The sequence below is a fragment of the Pleurotus ostreatus genome, assembly GCF_014466165.1.
Source record: "Pleurotus ostreatus strain PC9 chromosome Unknown scaffold_6, whole genome shotgun sequence".
NCBI lineage: Eukaryota > Fungi > Basidiomycota > Agaricomycetes > Agaricales > Pleurotaceae > Pleurotus > Pleurotus ostreatus.
In genome coordinates this window covers 605,247-626,765 of record NW_023503161.1, presented here as the reverse complement: position 1 = coordinate 626,765, position 21,519 = coordinate 605,247, and the positions used below count along the sequence as shown (strand labels likewise).

Sequence of the window (21,519 nt, the reverse complement as noted above, 5' to 3'; positions counted from 1 at the left end):
CATGGAAACGACTGGTGCGAGACGGCTCGCTGCCCGTACTTGACGGAACTGCATGCGATAAAGGTTTTTTGCGAATAGTTATCGCGATTGTGTATCGTGAATCCAGATGAATCCTTGCGTGTGTTGGCGACTCCTCCCGTTCGAAGAGTACTGCGCACCAAGCTTTTCCAAGATGCTTTAGGCCTTTGAAACTGCATAGCCTACGCAGTTTCATGGAGTTACCTGGCCGCCGTCTACAACTATGATACATATCCTCAATTGCTGATCTAAGTCTAGAATTGACTCCTCAACGTATTTCCAAGGATCTTGCCGCCCCGTTCGAGCTACGAACAAAGACCGAGAGTTGCTGACACTGTAAGTCGAGTCTTATATTGTCATATGAATTTCGAACAGAGATGTCGCCTCCACTAACACGCCGCTGACAGTCCTCTGATCTGTCTCCGTCAATCACCTATATTTCCCCGAATCTGTCTCCAGACATGCGGCGATGGGTTTCGTATAACATATTCCGAGTACAGTACCTGTTACCCTTCGATGACGATTTCTCGTGTTTTCCCTATTGTCTATTCGTGGGTACCTGGTTCCCATATGTACCGCAAACAGTTGCTGATTAACCTTAAATCCTTAACCGCACGAGCCTTTACGAGGGTCGAACCTGTTCGAACCTATGTGCACACACACTCGACGCGGTGTCTACGCGTCTTTGCGGTCTACGCATGGCAAAGCATGATACCAAGGGGATGCGGCCTGACCATGAAAGGGATAAGGGCAATAGCATCTATGGGTTAGCAACATTGCAGGGTTCATATCGGATGATCATAAAGCACCGCCTGCTTTTCGCTCAGACCCCGTATTGACGCTATCGGCACTTCGGCACGCATGGACAGTAAAACACAAAGTATGTCCCATGGCAGCCTCCTACCCAGGCTCTCGTACGCGTTTGAGCTTGATCCTAGAGCGAAGTTTATGGGACTTGCTGAGTATGAAAGCGAGGATAGTACACTGTCGGTATGTTCCGTGAATGATGATCCGAGGATTATGCGAGAACTTAGTTTTGCTCAAACGCTGTAGAGAGCCTGGCACCAAACATTGGTCAACAGCAGACGTCAGTGTTACAGTGACCGACTGGGTTCGAAAATAGGAAATGCCGCCTTGCCGTTAGGGGCACAGCATAACCTTCTCTTGCGATGACCAGCACTGTATGATCGCGATGACCAGCATTTCGTTGACTGAGCTCGAAGACTTCATTAAGGCTGTCGAAAACCTTCCGCACTCGCTACCTGACTACTTCATACGACTCATCACCAGTCCTCTGTACTCCGGACACGCGCTCTCTGTAGCGATCATCTCTCGTTCTGTGGATCTATGCTCAGTAATCGCCAACCACCGCCTCCAGACGCGCGAATTTGATCGATACACTAACGAGGTTTCAATCAAGCTTTACGAGCAGGAATTACGCTCAATTCTCGCGGAACCCAACAGCGTGTACAACGGCTCCGCCCTTCATTCCGATTCTACGAAAATCGACGAATTCAGCATCAGTCGTTCCGCCAAAACGTTCAGCGAACAGGCCCCGTTATTCTGGCACATGTTATGTTCAATGTTAGCGAGAAGTGGCGAGGCTTTGACGCATGGGAAGGACGAGGCGGACAGTGCTGATGATGAGGCGGATTATTGGCGAGCGCTGGGTGAGCTGGAGGTTGATGGTATCGTGAATTCCGATACTTCGTCGAAGCGCTTATCGCACCGTGAGGTTTCATTGGCAAGACGACAAGCCATCGTTAATGTGGTGCGTGGTTCATACATTTCCTATCATACTTCCTGAGCTTACACGCGCGTTGTGATCACAGAAAGCTGTCGTCGTTCTCAGTATCATACTTCAGAGTATGAATCAAAAGGCCAATGCAGTGCAAAGTGTTATTGGAGTCTTCCTGCACTCGTGCAAAACCCCCGAGAAGGTCGTCGAGACACTCGCTCGCATGGGGATCTCCATTTCCCTCACGTCGATTCACCGCGCCATTCAGTCATTGTACGAGGAGTCAGCTGAGACGATAAGTCATTTGGGAAGATGTCTATTAGTCGGATTTGGCTATGATAATTTTGATGTAAACTTGAAGCCGTCCGTTTCGACTGTCGAAAAGCTGGGGGATTCATTAAAGCATCTCACGTCCGCGCTTGTGTTTCCTTTGCAACACGGCATCACTCTGGATGATTTACGTTGCAGCGAGGATCTGTGGAAGAAGTCCGCGCTCAACCCACATGGCTCAGTTCCGCGCCATACTTGGGAAGAGCTTCTCAAAGCCGTGCAACCCAAACACACACCTGGGCTATCCCACCCCCTTAATACCACACCTCATGCCCCGGCATCACATACGGCTGAGCCAGCGGGTCGCGCGACCAGCGAAGAATTCAATGCATGGATGTTCCTTCATGATCTGGTGAACCATGGGCCATCGTACTTCGCCAGTTTTCGTTCCGAGATAGGGCAACCACCCGAAGTTGAGTCAATCCCACTCGTGGAGACGCCTATCACACCTATGCGTGCAATGGATGTGAATAATTCCACCGTCGCAGGAAATATTGGTGCAATCAAACAGATACTTGCCCAGGCAGGGATCGCCGACATCCACGACCCGGAGTTTGCGGGGATTGACACGAAGGACATGAGGGATGTCAAAGATTATGTTGTTTTATTTCATGGGGACTTGGGGACCGGTGAACGCATCCAATCACTCCAGCTTCGACGTTCAATTGAATCCTCGCCATGGCGTCGCTTTCAGTTTGTCATCTTTATCCTTGGTCTGTTCCACGTCAAGATGGCTTGCGCGGATGCCATCTGGCGGATATTCATTCAGTCACTGAATGGACGTCTGGACGAAACGTGCATGATGGAGGATATCGCGATTCTTCGGCCCAAAGAGACGGGAACCATTTCCAGCAAGCCCACCTTCCGCCAGATGCACCAAGTAATCCAACATACCGGAATCTGTCGTCGATTGGACTGCTGGCGCGTCGAAGCAGCTCAACGCAATCCCTTGCATACCTCACTTGAGGAGTTTGCTAAGTCAAAACCATCTCTCGATGAATTACAGAGCATCGCAGCGATTGCCGCACGCAAATATGTCGCCTCACGTCTTCTCGGCAGATTGCGCCGCCAACCAACTGGCCAGCGAGATGAACAATGGGAGAATGCCACCCTACTTAATAAGTACTGCCTCCTCTACGAGGAACTTTCGTACGCAATGAATCATGGCGATATCGGCCGCGTAGAAGCCAATTTCATTCCGTGGATCCATATCTTCAAGGCGGTCGGGAAACACAAGTACGCTACTCACCTAACTCAATATCTGTACAACACGAGATTTGTCTATCCACCAGGGCTTAGGTGATTGCTCGGACATTTGCAAATTGTGAAACCCTAAAGTTTACATCGAGTTTGCAGTTGCGCCGTTCGGTACAATATCCTTGTGAATCCCACAGGAAAGAACGGCAAATGGCGCGCAGTGGACTGGTGCGTGGAGTTCAACAATTTACAAACAAAGGTTCGCTTTACGAGTCAAATTTTCTCTGTCAAACAATTGCTGACTTGCCGTTACAGAGCGAGCATGGAGGCGAAGGCTCCAATCGCACCGTTGCGCGGATCATCAAAGAATCACCTTTGATTCAGGTCTATCATGATGCAAAGGAGAAAATCAGTAATAATATTCTGCTCGCCCATTTGACGTCCGCGCACGCTGATCCCAATATGGCACGCACATTTGAGTCCGTGTCGCGCCACCTTGCCGAAGCTTCGCCTCACAAGATCAAACCTGGGCGGCGGACTGCTTTCACCATTGATGATATGATTGACAAGGGAGCGGCCAAGTTACCGGCTACACCTGTCCCAGTAGCAGAGATTGAGCTGGATGACATTGTCGGTGATGGATTGAGTGCACGACCTGACGCTGACGATATTATAATAGACCTCTAGTAGTATTGGTAGCAGATATGTACGAAGGCCTCTCTTAACAAGGGTTTCCATAAAAGACAGAGGGTGGAATGGGAAATACGAGTTGAGGGGCTGGGGTGCGCGTTAACGGCATCACAGCCTCAGAGTGCGCAGAATGATCTTGTTGCGCAGGTTGGTTCTCTTTTGATGAAGAGCCAGCGTCTGAGCGAGATGATGAGTTGAGGTTGGAACGGGAAGGGTGCTGAGGGCACAGGCGATTGCGTGCTTCAAGAAAATCAGAACATAGAATTTGCTTAATAAAAGAAGACGCACCATTGTGACCCGCTTGCCCGCACGACGAGCACTTGTTACGTGTCTTCTCTCTCTGACCCTGTTGGTCTCCTGCAGCACCAACAGTACGATTGGGCAATTGAGCTGTCGTGGCGAGGGGAGGATTTGCTGGTGGCTGTGGACCGTGTCGACGAATGAGATCAATGACCTCAGGACCGTACTTCGCTGCTAACGGCCAGCGCGTCTCCTTCACAAGGTCATCCACGTCGCATATCTTGAATTCGTGCGCACACTGGACGATGCGATCAAGGTAATCGTTAGGGAGGATGAGGCAGGGTCCCATCTCATTCCAGTACGCAGTCCCGTAGATCGATTTAGTCTTATCGTCACGCCAATCGTCCAGTGCTCCTTGTAGTACCGCATCTGGTGGGCCCATATTGAACTTGTGGAGACGCGATCGTCCAGGGCGTTTTGTGCGCTTGGCAGCAGCAACGACAAAGCGGTCACGAAGAGAGGGAGAGCAGAGATCACAGCAGCTCTGTGCAGGCGGAGAGCGGACAGTGCAGCGTGTACATGCGTGGGTACTGGGAGGATTACACGCACCAGGGGCATTATCTGGAAATGGTGATTTAGGATGTAAAGGCCGGTGTGCCAATGCCAACGTGATCGGCGCTTAAACGGAGTCTCTCACCTGCCTGCGCGTTATCAAAATGTGCGTTGATGGGAATCCTCCGACACCTTAAACGTCGATGGTCAGCATTGATGAGGTCGTCCATTGCGGGCTCCAACTCCACCACCCTCTTTTCCTTCCGCTTTCGTTTGATACCAACCTTCACTTCTTGATACCGCGCTGTTAACTCCGCTTCAACATCCGAGTCATCCTCTGTCTCATCGGCGTCGCCCACGTTCTGATTCACGCTGACTAGAATTGGTCGGGCAGCATCATGGTGAGTACTAGAATGTGATGAGTGTCTCGTGCAGGACCCGTTGGCAGCCTTTTGCTGACGTGCTTTCTTTCGCAGCTCCTTTGACAGCCGGTCATCGTCGAAGTGTTCCCTTTCAACAAGGAAAATCGCAACTGCCGCTATTGACTGGTCACGTCCTCCACGCCCCAAGCGTTGCCATAAGGTGGCAAGCGAGCAAGTCGCTCGCCACTGGACAACGATTTCTATATCCCGGATATCCATTCCCTGGGCAGAATTAATGGTCAGCATGACTGTTATATATTTCGATTGCGTTGTTACTAACCATGCCAAAAGAGTCGGTGGTAAACAACCCCCATGTGTCACCACTCTCCAGATTGCTGGTCTGCCCATCCTTGAATGTATCCGACATGTCAGAACAGAACCAGGCAATGTTATCCTGGTATCCCTTCGGTAAGAGTGATTTAATGAAATTGCATGCCGCGATCGCTTCATTAATATTGTCGAAGAAGACCAGAAATTTTGGAGGGGGTGGGCCGCCTGGTTTCCAGTTACGGAGCAGGAATCTTAGATCCTCGAAGCTACTCAATGGACTTAGGATCTTCTGGACCACGATGGCGATGTTGGAACGGTCAACAGACTTGCGAAAGGTAAGGATATCGTCCTTTCGAAGCTGTAGTGTGGAAACGACGTCCTGGAGGACAAGGGGGGGCAAGGTTGCCGATGTAACGACAATCGGCACGTCTTTCGACACCATGTACCTGAGCTTGCCGACATCTTTGTATTCTGGTCGAAAACTTCCCCATGCGCTGATGCAATGGGCTTCGTCAAAGATAATGCTGACTATCTTTGATGTGAACAGTTTGTTTTTGAATAACCGCTCAAAGCCGCCGCCGGCTTTCATCAGTTGCTCGGGACTGACGACAATAGCCTGGTACTCCAAATTTTCGATTGCCTGCTACTCACTCAGCGGGGATTCGCACAAAGGCATGGGAGGTATGTACCTTGAAATTTCCAGGCATTGCAGAGGTGGCATTGATGAATATTCCCTTCAGCCCAGCCTTCGCGAGCGTGTCAACATTTTGTTTGCCAAGTATATTCAGTGGGGTGACAATGATCTGTACATGACCCTTCGGACGCAGCAGCAAGGGCATCCAGAAGGTAAGGGTTTTGCCCATACCTGTACCAGCTATTGAGATAATGTCCTTTTTGCGCTCTAGTACAGCCCGCGCAATTTTGAGCTGCCACAAGCACGGTTGCTTTTGAAATTTTGCAAGAGTAGCATCGCGGATTTGAGAGAATGAAGGGATAAGGGGTGCAGATGAGGTTCTGTTGGTCATCGTGAGGCTTCGAGAGTAGTAGATGTGTATACGCAACGCGTCGCGACGCGTCGTGACGCGGTTATGTTTTTTTTTGAGCCCCTGATGAGCTCCTGAATATCATTACATTAGAAGTCCGGCGGTCACTGTAACGCTGACGTCTGCTGTTGACCAATGTTTGGTGCCAGGCTCTCTACAGCGGTTGAGCAAAACTAAGTTCTCGCATAATCCTCGGATCAACCTACACCGGAAACTACCGACTACCATTTGCGACAGAATCCCTTACCAACTCACTCGATCAAGCTCAACCGCTGTACGAGAGCCTGGGTAGGAGGCTGGTCCCATGGTTTTTTATTATCCCAGTTCTGACTTTGGAATAAAATTGACTCTGCCAACTCCGACAAAATGATCTTTCGACCTACTGAGGGTATTCTTTGAAGCGGAGTTCCCTTCGTTGATCCGTGCAATTGGCATGGTACTTTCCATCTCATTGAACAGCAGCTTCTTGATGGTAAGATTTGCGAAAGCGGCCGCATTCTAACGCCTGCAAATTCTCGGGCTCCATCTTTGTCTTTCAAATCTTTGAAATGGCTATGCTGGTGAGAGTTTTGTAAATTTAGCGCTAAATTCCATGATCTGTCTTCGTATTTTCCCTCCTTATCTTCTTCCTCCCAAGGGCCCGTCCTTCCACCGCTCGGTACAACATGGATGCAACAGCTATTCGGACGTCATATGTCATATAGCGGAATATGTATATTGCGAAAGAAACTTCCCCAGTTCCTCGCCATAAATACGGAGCGGGAGCCAGACGTCCGCCGGGGTGAGTAGGTCAAACCTTGCCCAGTCTCCATCATCCGCCCGGAAATCGTGGCCTTGTCCTTTCATAGACGATCTAAGATGGTTTCTAAGCATAGGACCGTGAGTAGCAGTGTCTAATTCCAATGAAAGTATTTTTAACACTCAATGAAGCAGAGCTCCTTGTCCACTTTGCGGCCCCCAAATCATAGATGATATATGAGTGTGGTCAGGTTTCCTTGTTTATCTCACTGGGATTGAGTTCGCCGTATGCTCACAATTTCAGACATATATTCTAGTCATCCTCCTATGATCGGGAATCATTCTTTGCATGCGGGAAGTAGAATGTCATGGAATTTTCGAAGTGGATCGAGCCGTGTAACTTTGGCGGTCCCAATGAGTTCGAATGCACACAAGATGACCGAACTTCCCACTGGTATGACCTCCATCCCCCCTGTTTCCCCCTGATCACATGAACTCCTAAGAGCGTATCTCGAGGTGTATGGCGTACGCACCATTCTTTCGTCAGAGACCCAATCAGCGGGGTTGTTCTAGCCGCGATACTTTATAGGTGCCGTATTGGTGTACATGCTAGGCTAACCCTGGAATTCTTTAGGCGTCGCCTGGATAACGGAAGTGATCAGGACTCGTACTCCTCAAACCATTGTAACTTAGTTCATGTAGAATCCATCTACGCGATATAGGGTACGTGGACAGCGTGTGAAGCCTCTAAGAGCGTACCAGTGGCTCAGACTCAATCCTAGCTAAGTTCCATTCATCATGTTATAGTGCCTAGATATTCCTTTTCCCCACTTCAGTCTCTCTGACGTCGACTTTTCGGTGCCACTTAGATCAATCCCTGCTAGGTTCGACACCGTGTGATCTGCGGTAACGACATCATATTGCCTGTTGCTTTTCGGTGATGACGTTGCTTCCACGCAGACGCTAAAACAAATCAAGCACTTCAGTGTCAATCGATACGTGTGGAATTACCGCGTTCACACCGTACGATCGCGTTTATCAGCATCTCTTCCGTCTAAGCATGTGCGCAAGAATGGTAACGTGCTCGATATGGATCTCTGTCTTCCAACGCGACAAAGTTCATCACAATAATACTTCTTGTCTGATCTAGAAGTTTGGAGCAACGCTCATCTCAGAGTACACGCGGAGCAGTCGCGAATACTGTGGTGAGATCTGACTATGGTCCTAGCCCCGGTCTTTAATTCACCGTATCTACCGAGTTCATCAATTCGCCGTGTACAAACTTCTCTTCAGGGTGTCGATTGTCTAGCGCGTTACGCTCAAGTAGAGTAATGATCTGGTTCGTTACTACCTCCTACGTAAATGGTTGACGATAATTTCTAGAAAGCGATAGGCCAGTCACTCCTATGTCCCTATCCTCACGGCCTCCCCCATCTATCATAGTGTTGATACACTTGGGATGCGCAACATTGGCTTTTCCGAAACTTTCCTTGGTTGCGTGCGTAGGCCATACCAAATCTGTCCAGGTTGTATCATCTATCGCTGATGCGGAGGACGCCCATACTCGCTCTTGGTGTTTCCGACTTGCAATGGAAATATCCGCACGCGGAGCATACCCTCAAGCCTCATTAGGCCTCATTCCAAATGTCTTATTTCTGGTTTGTGGAGTCCCATGAGTTGTTGTGCATGTTGTGCAAGCCAAGTCGTGGCAATCGTGATCGCCCATTTATAATCTATCTTGTACAGATCCCTCGAAGATGCGCCGTTGTTGGTAAGAAGTCGTGAAGCTAGCAGACCTTATCGGCTATCGGTAATTTCAAAGCTAGTGCTAGCTTGATCTTCCCCCGACTTTCGCTGCAGCAGGGATCGCCCTGGACCCTGGTCTACGTCGAATTAGGACGGCTGTCAGAAATCGTACCCGGAAGGCATCGACGATGTTTGAACGAACCTGCAAGGCTCGCCCAATACCCCTTGTTGAACGTGTTGAGCGCAGACGACAGTGGAGCTATTCTTATGGCAGTGTGGGATTGTGTTAACTTCAGAAAAACTAGGGTGTGTAAGTGTATTAATGGGCAATAAACTTGACCCCGATTGACCATTGTTCGTGTTAAAGGGCCCGACGCATCGCACTTGACTACCCTCTCAAAGAATGTGCAAATGTATTGTATACCGCCTTATACCGACCTACCATTGATTCGGTTAACAAAACGTGTTGAGACGTTGCGATCTCTTCTACGCCGGCATCTTCCAGACAAAATACATCTTCGACTTAACCAGCTGATGTACCGCTACAAGCTCAGCCATTCCTTCTACAGTCGGAGTCTATGAGATAACTACCAACTTTATGCAGGCACACGGTATCAAGCTGACCTCCGCTAAGCATCTCATGTGTGAGCCATCGAGCGCTGCGCGCTGAGTTCGGGATAACCATATTACCCCGCGAGGTTTAGTCCTTACTTCCCTCGAACTTCGGGATTACACGCCTCTACCCTTTCCCTTCCCTTCCCCATGATCCAGTCTCAATCCTACTCGCAACGGTGCTTCTGATGCTTTCATCCCCATTTGTTATTCAGTTCATTAATCATTGTCCTTGCAGTTACAGGACCCGTCATGTCAGTGCCAAATAATCGCCGGTGTACCACAATTCCATTAATCAACCTGCTGCCGACTTGGAGGTAAAGCCTCACCCGTGTTGATCAACTGTTCGGAAATCCCGGTGGCGTTCTCTTTGGTAGATATTACCTTCCTTATGGTTGGCGATCGTATCCGCCGGTCAAGTGGACAAGTTATTAGTCAAGACGTCGTAAGCTTCTGTTCCTAGTTCATTATACTGAGCTCTATGCGTTCTGATTCTGATTTATTGCTGTAGGTCACATTGTACGTTCCGACTACCTTACTTTGTCACGGAACCGAGATAACTCCTGCAATCCACACTCTGCCAGTGAATTGACTATACAAGGATTAGTTCTCTCATCAATGCGATACAGCATGCCCACACGTTGTCAATCCGCAATGCTCAGTCAGCCTCCGTCGTGGATAGATCATGATCATTAACACAACACTATGACCATGCCACCTGCCTCGCTTCACTCACCTGATGTCGTTTACTGTCAATCCCATCCCACGGCTTCAAGATCACCGAGAAGCGACACTTTCTCCCTCCTTTTCTCCTTTTCACTCGCTTACGTTACACTTCGAGTTATCTCAGGCTGTCAACTAGAGCCGTTCACTTCACGGTTCAAAGCTTCAAGCTGCAAAGAAGAAACGACGTAATGCTTGTGACTAGCAGAATTGGATTAGGCACTTGGACACAGGACCCTGGTTAATAGGTCAGCCCCCTGATCCGATTTCAGACATTTTTGAGCGGCTGAAGGCCGCTCGGCCTGAGGACTTTCAGACATTTTACGCCCAAAAAGGTGAAACACCCTGGTCCTTTTTTCGGACATTTTTGGGATTTGGTCCCTAGGCGGGATCCATTTTCGGACATTTTCAGTGGAGGTGCCGACGTTGGGTTGCTCGTCATACATCGTGTGTCGTGTATCTCAAGAACATCGGACTGCATCTAACTATGTTTACAGTTGTGGTGCTATATGCCAAAGGCGGCGGTAAGAATGGTCGACATGTGTCACAATCAGAAGCCTTCAATGTTGCCGCAATGTCATGGATAGGCTTGAAGGGCGGCGATTTAGCAACATCACGGATACAACCATCGCATTTCCTTACTCGTCACTTTGCAACCCTTCCCTCGCTCGCCTTCTTGTCCAGGCTCAAGGATGCCCCGTTAAAACCTGCAAACTCAAGTAGCAACATGGAGATGGAGTTGACGGAGCAAGACTGGGAAGTATATAGGCAGTTATATGCATCGAAAGCGAAGCTAGCAAAGGTAATGGTACTATCAAGGAAGAAAAATAAGACTGCATGGTTATTGGACGATTCGGAAGGGTAGAATGGGAGCTACGTGTGTGGGGGAGTCTGTATACACTGTATAAAGCTTTCGTGAGGCATCTACTAGCCTTCTAGAGCCCGCGGGATGCCTAATACCATATTTCAGACATTTTGAGAGCCCCAGAAGGCCTGAACCAAAAATTCAGACAAATTGTGAGGCCCGCAGGGCCTCCTCTGAAAAATGGACATTTCGTCGAAATTTGGGAAGGGCCGGGTTCAAATCAGACACTTTCGGCCTATATCCATTCAGACATTTTGGGCCTTGCTGGATCAAGCCTTCACGGTCATAAACCAGGGTCCTTTGGACACCGACACAACGATTTACTTGTCGATTGCCGGCTCTTCCTTCTCCTGGCAACAGGGACCCTCGGAGGCTATTCCGCATGTTTTCGCGCTGCGAGGTCTTCGTTTTTCGTGCTGTAGCCTTACAGCAGGTTGCACGCACCGGCGGGGGTACGTACAGTCATATTATCGGTTTCGATTAGATCTCTACTAAGTGAACGATGTTAGGAAGTCGATGGCTCGCCACTATGTATCTGCTTCATTCGCAAGTAAGATTTTGCTACTCATCAAACAGACTACGGGCTCATGGTGAAAGTAAGCAGGTGGATAAGCTCCCGCCTTCATCAAAGTATGGTCGCAACCCGGATTTTGCTCTTGCTGGCTTCAAATTATGAGATGACGAGCAGACGCTTCCTCGCTTGGCCGCCACGTACCTGGTTACACCACTCACGCCTGCCAGCATGACCTGCAGCCCTCAGGACTGAATCGACGCCTCCAAGGGCACGGTATCATTTCTCATGGACAAATGAATGTAATATACATTGCTTCGCGGTCTGCGGTACGCCTCGTTAACTCCGTTCGCTTGTCCGGGCCATCCCTAGGTCAGCTGGGGACAGAGTGACCATTGATATTGGACTCTATTGGACGCACGAGTCGTTAATGTGGCTACGCATATCCGAGAAATCCGCCTGAATCGCAAAACACGAGTGATATTCAAAAAGGCATTACGGAAGCCCGATGCGAGGCAAACACTCAAATCCATCCATGCCACTAACCCTCGAATTTCGCCCGAAATGCAAGAACGCAAGAATGCAGCGGAGTAGCGCAAGGGTTCGTGGTTACGGGTGTCCTACCTTCATGCGTTACGTGTGGCTAGCATGTACATGTGAGTTGCGAGGTAACAACTACACTATGTGATACTCATTGGGTACCCCACTTGCACATGATCATATTCAGTGTTCACAGGTATTCACCTGGGGCTTCGAACCTAAATCGCCACCCATAACGCAATACACAAGGGCCATGGTATATTGATATCCAGTGACCAACTGACCATTGCACAGTAACGTTAACATACAATGCGGAAGCTTCTTCTCACTTAACTCAAGCTTTGGACGACGAATGGTACGTCAATATTAAGCACCCTCGGACAGGAGGAAGCCGCACCTCCGATGAATTCATCGCCTTCTTCTCCGCCTTCGAATGTTGCCTCTGTCCGTAATTCCGAAGCCCTCGACAGGAGTTATGTTTTATGAAGATACGTCAGGGTATGGATATACGTTCTGCCTCCAGTGAAAGTCACGGCTTATAACATCGTGCTAGCTCCACTCGGGCCGTGACATATCAGTGTTAATGTTCCTGAAGTGAAGTTATGTGGGGTGATGAGGTGAAGCGGAGGAACCACGAGCTCGACGCCGACGCCCGATATCAGCCACTACCGTCGATTCGGAGACTTTGGAGTGGAAGTCAGCCCTCTCCATATATCGTCGATTTCGCCGTCTCGCCCCACGGGACCTGTTCCTTCGTGCCTAGGTATGTTATGCTTATCATGATGTTCGCGGAGGAGCAGAGGAGCAGGTATCCCCGCAGAGTTAAAACCTGACGTCGAGGTTCGAAGCCTGATGCTTGGAAGCTTCCCCACTGATCAAGATGTCTGGTCACACATCCATGCATCGTGATCCACACCTTTCATCGGGCATGCTGGCACGCAACGCACCACTAACGATATCAATACCAATACCATCGCGGCGAGCCTCCGCGTGTGTGAACGAACTGGGCATCACATCGCCTCACTGTGAACGCTGTATCATATCGCATCAACGCTCGCCCCTTCATCTCTATCACCGCCAGCCACCATGGACACGCACCCTCCCCTTCTACGTCGTATGTACGTCGGAGCTCCACAAAGAAGCTTCGAAATCAACTTCGAATCCCAGATACCTTGGTAAAGTAACTCTCCGACTGAGTTTCCCAACGCGACTTGTCCCCCTCCCCAAGCCCAAGCCCCCACGGCGCTGATGTGACGGCGATACTACGCCCGATAACCGATTAGCCTGCGTTCTCTGACACGCGCTGGCCCCTGATCCTCCCCTCTTCTTCCCAATGTCACGCACTACGCGATGGTGATGATGGCCCGCAGGAGCTCATCATCATGGGCACGCTCCTTGCCGCATGTTCTTCACTCGCATGTCATATGAGACATCAGGTATACCCCGAATTAGAGCGTCCTCTCGTCCTCAGCCGATTTCCCGGAGAAACGCACACGTCCCCTTCAAGTTGGAATTCAAGCGCTGCGGTAACTCTCCTGTCCGCATATCCCCTATCCCCTATTTCCCTTTCTTCTTTCAATCCTCGTGTTCTCCTTTCACGATTCGAACGCCTGCCGCCGGTACTCGACGTTTCAAACGTCAACCTTCAACGGCCGCATCAACAGCAATGCAGGCGACTCCGCGGCCACTTCCACGACCTCACTTCGCCCGCTGTCATGTCTCAGCACGCGCCCCGTGGATATATCCACGGCCTTTGCTGGGAGACCGAGCCTCGAGGTCGCGCTGTGATGGCAGATTCTTTTGTGCCTTCGGATGCGCTAACATGCAATCATTACTATTAGACATCTGGACGGCTGATCATCGATCATTATTCCATCATTCTGATTCACGTACTGAGAAATCCTGCATCACATCTCAGACTCTCAGCCTCTCAGCCAGCGTCGAAGCCTCACGAAGCCGTAGGAAAGAGGCCTAGAGCGCTAGAGCTTTCACTTCAAGGGCTAATCTGCGTCTTCTACTCGGCCCTCAGAGCACGATGCACGAGGCGTTGATGCAGCCTCTGCGGCGATCGTCAGTGTGTCATCATACGGGCTTCAGGAACAATGTACTGCTCTACCACACGCGCGCGAAGAGCACGAAGTTGCGAACCCCACCCATCTCCGTGTGCAGCCACTGCCAAGCCCGTATAGGTCCGTATGTTATTACTTCACCCATCTCCTGCACGCCGTTGAATCTAGTGCGTGTGAGATCGAGGGCTGAAGACTTACCGGTATACGCTATATCGTCATAGCGCCATAGAGGCGACCTCGACACGCTGGACCCTCGATTTCTTCGCACTGAATGCATGTTGTACGACCGCCGCCGTAATCGGCGCATCTCTTTCCTGCTGTTGGTACTTACGAACGATTTTTCTCGCGATGGTTCTGGTTCTTTGTACTTGGCCTGCTGCGTGCCCGCAGGCGTCAGGAAATAGGACGTCCGAGAAACTGATCTCCGTTCTACTCGCGTCCTATTTTCTCCCCCTTCATTCTAACTTCTAACTCTCAACTTCTGGTTCCTTATTCCCATTCCCTATTCCTTAATCCCATTCCCTATTCCCTATTCCCTATTCCCTTTCGCTTTCTCTTTTCTGACCCGCCGGAAGTCGACGCTTCCCCGTCTTACGCTTCTCCTTCTAGAGCACGCTTCCGCTCACACATCGGTGCATCGGTGCATCGGTGCATCATCGCCGTCCATCTCCTTGGGATCGAAAAGAAGATCCAAGAACGTACTCGCCAGGCAAGGTGAGGCAAGTGCGCCGCACGTGCGTGTCGCGAAGAGTCTGGAAGTCGAAACTCGAAACTCGAAACTCGAGAGATGTAGGGGACGTGGAAGAAGCGTGAACGCGTTTCATGCTTGGCGGCGGTTTGCGTCCCACAGTGCGCTGCTAGTCGGCACCTCGGTGCACTTGGACTGCCGACTTCACGACTTCACAAAATGCTCAATGCTCAATGCTCAATGCCCGAGGAATCTGCAATCTGGGGTTACGAGGAATATCCTGTGATGTGCCGATCCATCCTACCAAAGCTTGACCTTGGCCTGGAACGCTGGAGCGCTCATGCAATCTCGCCGGCTAAATCGAAACTATTCTGGGCCTCCTTTCTTCCTCCTATTTCCCCTTTTCCCCTTTTCCATCCCTCATCTTCGTCCTCACATGAACACTCACGCAGTACGCACAACCTGGCGTTCCTCCTCGGCACAACCATCACTGGCGATCATTAACGCAACGCATCAATGCACCACCGTGCAGGCTTCGAGCTTCGGGGATGCTCGGAAGCGCCGCGAATTGCGAAGGCGCGAATTGCGAACCTTCACGCCACGCCGTCGGCGAATAAGTAGAATATTCTGCAACCGAATTTCCTCAAGGACCACGGGGATTACGGGCGTCACGCACACTGCACACTGCACACTGCACACTGCACACCGTACACTGCACGCCTGCGCGCTTCAAGAACGTTCCGTTTTCTCGTCGCGCACGATGGGGGATGCGCATGCGCACCCGAATCGCGAACCTTCCAGCGTTCCAACGTTCCGAAGTCTGCAAGGCCACATCGTCGGCGGGCGGATACGTGTAGGCGGGGCGTGATATAATATAAGCGATATTCGACACGTTCCGTGATGGATATCGGATGCGTCGTTCGAAATCTTAGTTCTTACTTTTTAATGATGATGATTGATGATGATGATGGTGATGGTGATGATTGCTCTACTCGCTCGCCCTCCGCTCCCCCCGGACTCGCTCCCCATCCCCCATCCCCATCCCATTTCCCACCCACTTCCAACCCTACGACTGGACCCGCCTTCTTCTCCTCGTACTTCTGTTCCTTGGACTTCCAGGTCATTCTGGGTGGCCGCGGTACGTACGCTTCCGCTCGCCCATCACACGTCTCACGTCTATTCGATCCAATCCAGGCTTTGGTATGGTATTTGCACCGCGTCTTCCGTCTTCCGTCTTCTGCGTCTCGCGATATTGGATATTGGGATATTGGGATATTGGCGGTATCGTCAATGAATGGCGGGCCGAAGGAGCTCGAGCGCGCGCAATACCAATATATCAGTATACCAATATACAATATATCAATATATCAGTATATCAGTATATCACTGCTTATGCCGGTACTCGGTACTCAGTACTCGGTACGCAGTGATCACGTTCAGTGCGCCGCAACACGTAAAGCTTCCAGATTTAAATTTAAATTCAAATTAACTCGATGACCATTCAGACTGAGACTCAGACATGTACGGCGATCCGACTACCGTATACCGTGTATCCTTCAAATACTTCAAATACTTCAAATGCTTGTATACTTGTATTGTATTGCATATATTGTATTGTATGATATGATATCGTATGTATACTGTTCGTACGTTATGCACGTTTATACGTTTATACGGGGACGGGAGACGGAGGTGATATAAATAATCTGACCAGTTTAACCAGTTTGAGTAGACGAATGGAGAGATGGGATGGGATGGGAATGTGGGATGGGATGGGAAGTGGGATGGGAAGTGGGATGAGGAATGTGGGATGGGGGATGGGGGATGGGATGTGGGAGATGCGATGCGATGATACCTGTAACCTGCAACCTGTAACCTGTAACCTGTAACCTGTAACCTGTAACCTAACAGAAAGGAAAAAGTACAAAGAACGAAGAACAAAGAACAAAGAACGAAGAACGAAGAACACACATAAAACACGGGAGAAAAAAGATGCATGCATAGTCATATTCGCGAATCCAATACAATACCGAGACCGAAAGTGAAACCGAGACCGAAACAGAGAGGGGGGAATTTTAAGAGTTGGAATTTTAGAATTTAGGATGAGTTGGAATTTAATATTTGGAATTTAGGATTGAGAACGAAACGGAGGGGAACGAAACACCAAACGCCCTGTAACTCGTGGATAAAAAATAAAACACCACCGAAACGAACGTCCGCCGACCGCCAACACACGTCCGACGAAAACGAAACCGAAAGCGAAACCGAAAACGTCGACCGACCGCAACACATATCGGCGCCGACGCCAAACCACCGACCCCCTACTCCTTTCCTCTTCTCGCTCTCCGTCATCCACGCAAGCCATATCCCCATATCCCCCATATCCCCGGGTCCGGGTCCGCACGTCTACTCCCGAGTACCAATCTACTCGTTCCTTCGTTTATTCGTTGTTCGTTGTTCGCTCGCGCGCAACGCCCGACCAACCGACCGACCGTGGAGGCGAATTGCGGCGAGCGTGCGTCCACCGCCACCACCACCGCCACCGCCACCACGCATGTCCCGAACCCGAACACCCGAACGCCCGTCTCCCATCACCACCCCAAACCTAATGCCTAAAACCCAAGATCGCACCCCAAATCACCAAATCACCGTTCGAACATATCGAACATATCGCCGAGCACCCCAAATCGCTTGCTGTGCGCTGTATGCTGTGTGCTGTATTTGCTGTAAATGCTGTAGATGCCGCGTGCACCGTATGGGTGATAGGTGATGGGTGGGTGATGGGTGATGGGTGAATGGGTTGAGGGTGTGAGGGTGATTCGGGGAGCTGACGTAACGCGATCGGAGCGGCTGCTGAGGCGGTAACAACGATATGTGGTGATATGTGCTCGGGTGTTGGTGCTGCGGGATGCGTATGAGGGTATGAGATGGGTGATAGTGGGATGAGGATGAGGGATTTGGGGTTGGTTTGAGTGTGCCGACTACGAATACGAATACGAATACGGGTGTGCGGTATGCCGACTACGAGTGCGAGGGTACGAAGACTGCGGATAGGGGCGGACGCAGGTGGTGTCCAGGACTCCTGCGTAAGCTGGTGTCCTGAGCAGGAGTAGGAGTAGGAGTAGGAGTAGGGATGGGTGACGGGGAGTGGTCGTGCGGGCACCGGGGTGCGGAGAGCGCAGTCGCGGCCTGAGGCGTAGCGCAGTAATACGTGTGTAGCGCAGTAAATGTAAATGTAAATGGAAAGAGGTGGTTGGATGGTAGGGAGGATGGGAGGATGGTAAATGGTGAGCGGGCGGGATGAGTACCCGGTACCCAGGCCTCAGGGTTGGGTTGGGTGAGATAGGGGGTGTATGGCGAGCGGCCGACGCGAGTAACGAGTAACGGGGACGTGCGTCAACGTCAACACGAGTGCGAGTCTGAGAGCGAATGGAGTGACGAGTGACACGGTGCGACGCATTGATGTCATAAGTTGAAACGTCGCGGGGTTGACGCATTGAATTCTTGGAAGCTTTGAAGGTCGATGTATGAAGCAGATGACGTCCTCTGTCCAACTCGGGCGGGCTGATCATGATCACGATGGGGCGTGGGGCGTGTATCGTACGCTGATGACGGTGGGCAGATAAGGAGGATAAGGAGCAGGAATGGGAGTCGGGCCCTACTCGCCTCGTGCCGCTGACAATTGGACAATTGGACGATCACTTTACTATCAATCTCAACAGCAACATCAACGTCAACGTCATGATCACAGTTTTCCTTATCGTGCACCGTGCATCAGGCAGCAGGCAGCAGGGAGAGGCAGCAGGTCTCAGGAGATTGGGCAGGAGATTGGGCAGGAGATTGGGATATGGGATATGGGTCTGGGATATGGGATATGGGATATGCGTAGGAAGGGGGAGGCGTGGCGTGGAGTAGATGACACGCCTCGAGGCACGACGTCATACCGCGTGTTGGTGACGTGTAGCCCGAACACACCCTTCTCAGCACACCCTTCTCAGCACACCCTTCTCGGAACACCCTTCTCAGAGCACGAGAACACGGAATGCCAGAACGTTCTCGCGAAGGAGGATACCGATAAGGATCATGCACGCGAGATATCTCGATGCGATGGGCGATGGGAAGGGGAAGGGGAAGGGGAGGCGTGCGGCGGGGGACGTGTGGCCGATGGTGTATGATATATGATGTATGATGCATTGATGTGCTGTGTGATGATGCGGGTGATGTGGTGCGTGATGCGTGATGCGTGATGCGGATCGATGAGGTGGTGGTACACGATGCATGATGAGGGTGATGGCAGGTTGAAAGGGAGGAGAGGGTGGAGAGGGTGGTGGAATAGGACGGGATAGGACGGGATAGGAACGAGCTGCGCCGCAGCTGTCTGCGTTCTTCGTCCTCCGTTCTTGCGTCCTCCGTTCTCCGTTCTTCGTGTTGCCTCAGAGGGCGTTGAACGTTGAGGTGGCGGCGGTTGCTGAGCGCTGAGCGCTGCGGCGGACGACGTGGGGTGCGTGGGGTGCGTGGGGTGCGTGAGCTTATTTGGCGGTGTGGTTTAGATGTTAGATGGGTGCGGATGTGGCGGATACGAAGGGTGCGGGTGCGGCGGCGGGAGGGGGATGGGCCAGGGGCCAGTCCCGGGTGGGCGGGCGATCACCTCCTCGCTACGTAGCGCCAGAAGATGGCGTTGGGGGGCTCCGTGCCCGGCGTCGAGTCGTCTATCCCACCACACATCAGCATCAGCATCAACAATTTATTCCAATGATTGAAGTATCCAATGATTGAAGTATGATGTCTATAACGATAATGATATCGAAACCCAAAGACGTGTCTGTGTCTTCACAGACGTAGAAACCAAAAGACAGAAAGACGCGCGACTCACGATCCCTGACGCACTCCCACACCTCCACGCCCCGCTTGTGGGGGTCCCACACGCCGCACTGGCTGTACATCGGCCAGTGGACGTGCAGCTCCCAGATGCGCGTCGCGTTCGAGATCACCGGCATCGTGCGCTGCGAGGACGACTGGGGGAGCGTTGAGGTCGCTATGGTGGTCGGTTGGGGGGGTCGATTGGGAGGGTCGATTGGGGGGGGGTCGATTGGGGGGTTGATTGGGGGGTTAAGAGGTCGATTGGGGGGTTAAGAGGTTGATTGAGGTTGATTGAGGAGTTCGACGAGGGTGTGGAGTGGAGTGGAAGTGGAAGAGGAGGAGGAGCAGCGTATATATATATATATATGAAGGAGACGGCGGACGGACGGCGGATGTACACTGACCCGACCGCTTCGCGCTATTATCGGGCAGGTGCTTGTGCAGGCGGGTGCTTATGCGATATGCGTTATGCGTTATGCGTTGTGCGTTGTGCGTTGTGCAGGAGGGCGGTTATTATAGGGTAGGGTAGGGAGGCGGTTATTATAGGCATAGGCATAGGCATACGCAGGAGGTTATTATAGGGTATAGGAGAAGGGAGGGAGGGAAGGGGAGGGGAGGGGAAGGGGGGAGCAGAGATCGCATCGGGGCGCAATATCAATACGTATGAATATGAATATGAATATGATTCTGCGTCGCTGCGCAGACAGACACAGCGTCTCCAACACAACCGCACACCCAAACCCAAACCCAAATCCAAACCCAAGCATGCACCCGATTTGAAACCCGATTTGGAACCCGATCGCATCTCCCGACTCCCGACTCTCACCCGTCGCAGCAGGCGAGATGCGATCGGGCTCTGTGTCGTTCCGTATCCGTACTTATGTGCTATAGTCTATGCACTGTGCGCGTGCGGGTACGCGGGTATGCCCTTTGGGTAAATGTGTATATCGAGATCTGCTATAAATATAACTTATGTAAGTATGTAAATATGTATTAGTAATATTACTCATGGATGGAAGATGGAAGATTGGATGTCCGACAAAAAGGGTGCCTTCGACCTTCAAAGTTCGAAGTTCGGAGTTCGAAGTTCGAGCGAATTGTATTTTGTATTTTGTATTTATTAGCGGAGTTGTGAGATATTTCACGTTTACGTAAGAGACGCGTGCGGGTCTTCTCCGACGGCTTCATCTTCAAGGAGGTGGAACTTTGTAACTTCAAGCAGTGAATATTTGAATATTTGAATGTTTGAATATTTGAATATTTGAATGGTGTTATATTGGTATATTGGTATATGTTGTATGTTATATGTTATGATGTGATGTGTTATGATGTGAACGATAGCAGCGCGTGTACATGTGCTGGACACAACACAACACATAACTCACAACACGCGAAATCCCGCACCCCGGAATGGAGGGGACGAATGTCAAATATAAATGTCAAATGCCCAATATGAGGGATATGAGGGGTATGAGGGATGGGATGGGATATGAGGGATGGGATGGGACGCCGCGGAGCAGGCGACGGCGCTGGTCTTGACGCTCGACGCTCGACGCGTCCTAGTCACCTACCCAACCACCCAACCACCCAACCACCCAACCCAACCACCCAACCCGACCACCCATGCACCCAACCCACCCAACCCACGCACGTCATGCAGACGCTGA

General features: G+C 51.0%; 2 protein-coding genes across 2 annotated transcripts; one reads left to right on the top strand and one right to left on the bottom strand.

The window, feature by feature from the left end:
- Window positions 1-1,210: 1,210 nt before the first annotated feature.
- On the top strand, window positions 1,211-3,970 carry PC9H_008449 (uncharacterized protein; the record flags this gene model as incomplete). Its single annotated transcript, XM_036777959.1, has 4 exons — window positions 1,211-1,789; window positions 1,851-3,385; window positions 3,443-3,542; window positions 3,599-3,970. 4 exons carry the CDS (start codon window positions 1,211-1,213, stop codon window positions 3,968-3,970), a joined length of 2,586 nt encoding a protein of 861 aa, XP_036629387.1.
- Window positions 3,971-4,004: 34 nt separating this feature from the next.
- Window positions 4,005-4,655, bottom strand: PC9H_008448 (uncharacterized protein; the record flags this gene model as incomplete). The annotated part of the gene is made up of 2 exons (XM_036777958.1): window positions 4,005-4,213; window positions 4,262-4,655. 2 exons carry the CDS (start codon window positions 4,653-4,655, stop codon window positions 4,005-4,007), a joined length of 603 nt encoding a protein of 200 aa, XP_036629386.1.
- Between the last annotated feature and the right edge of the window lie 16,864 nt (window positions 4,656-21,519).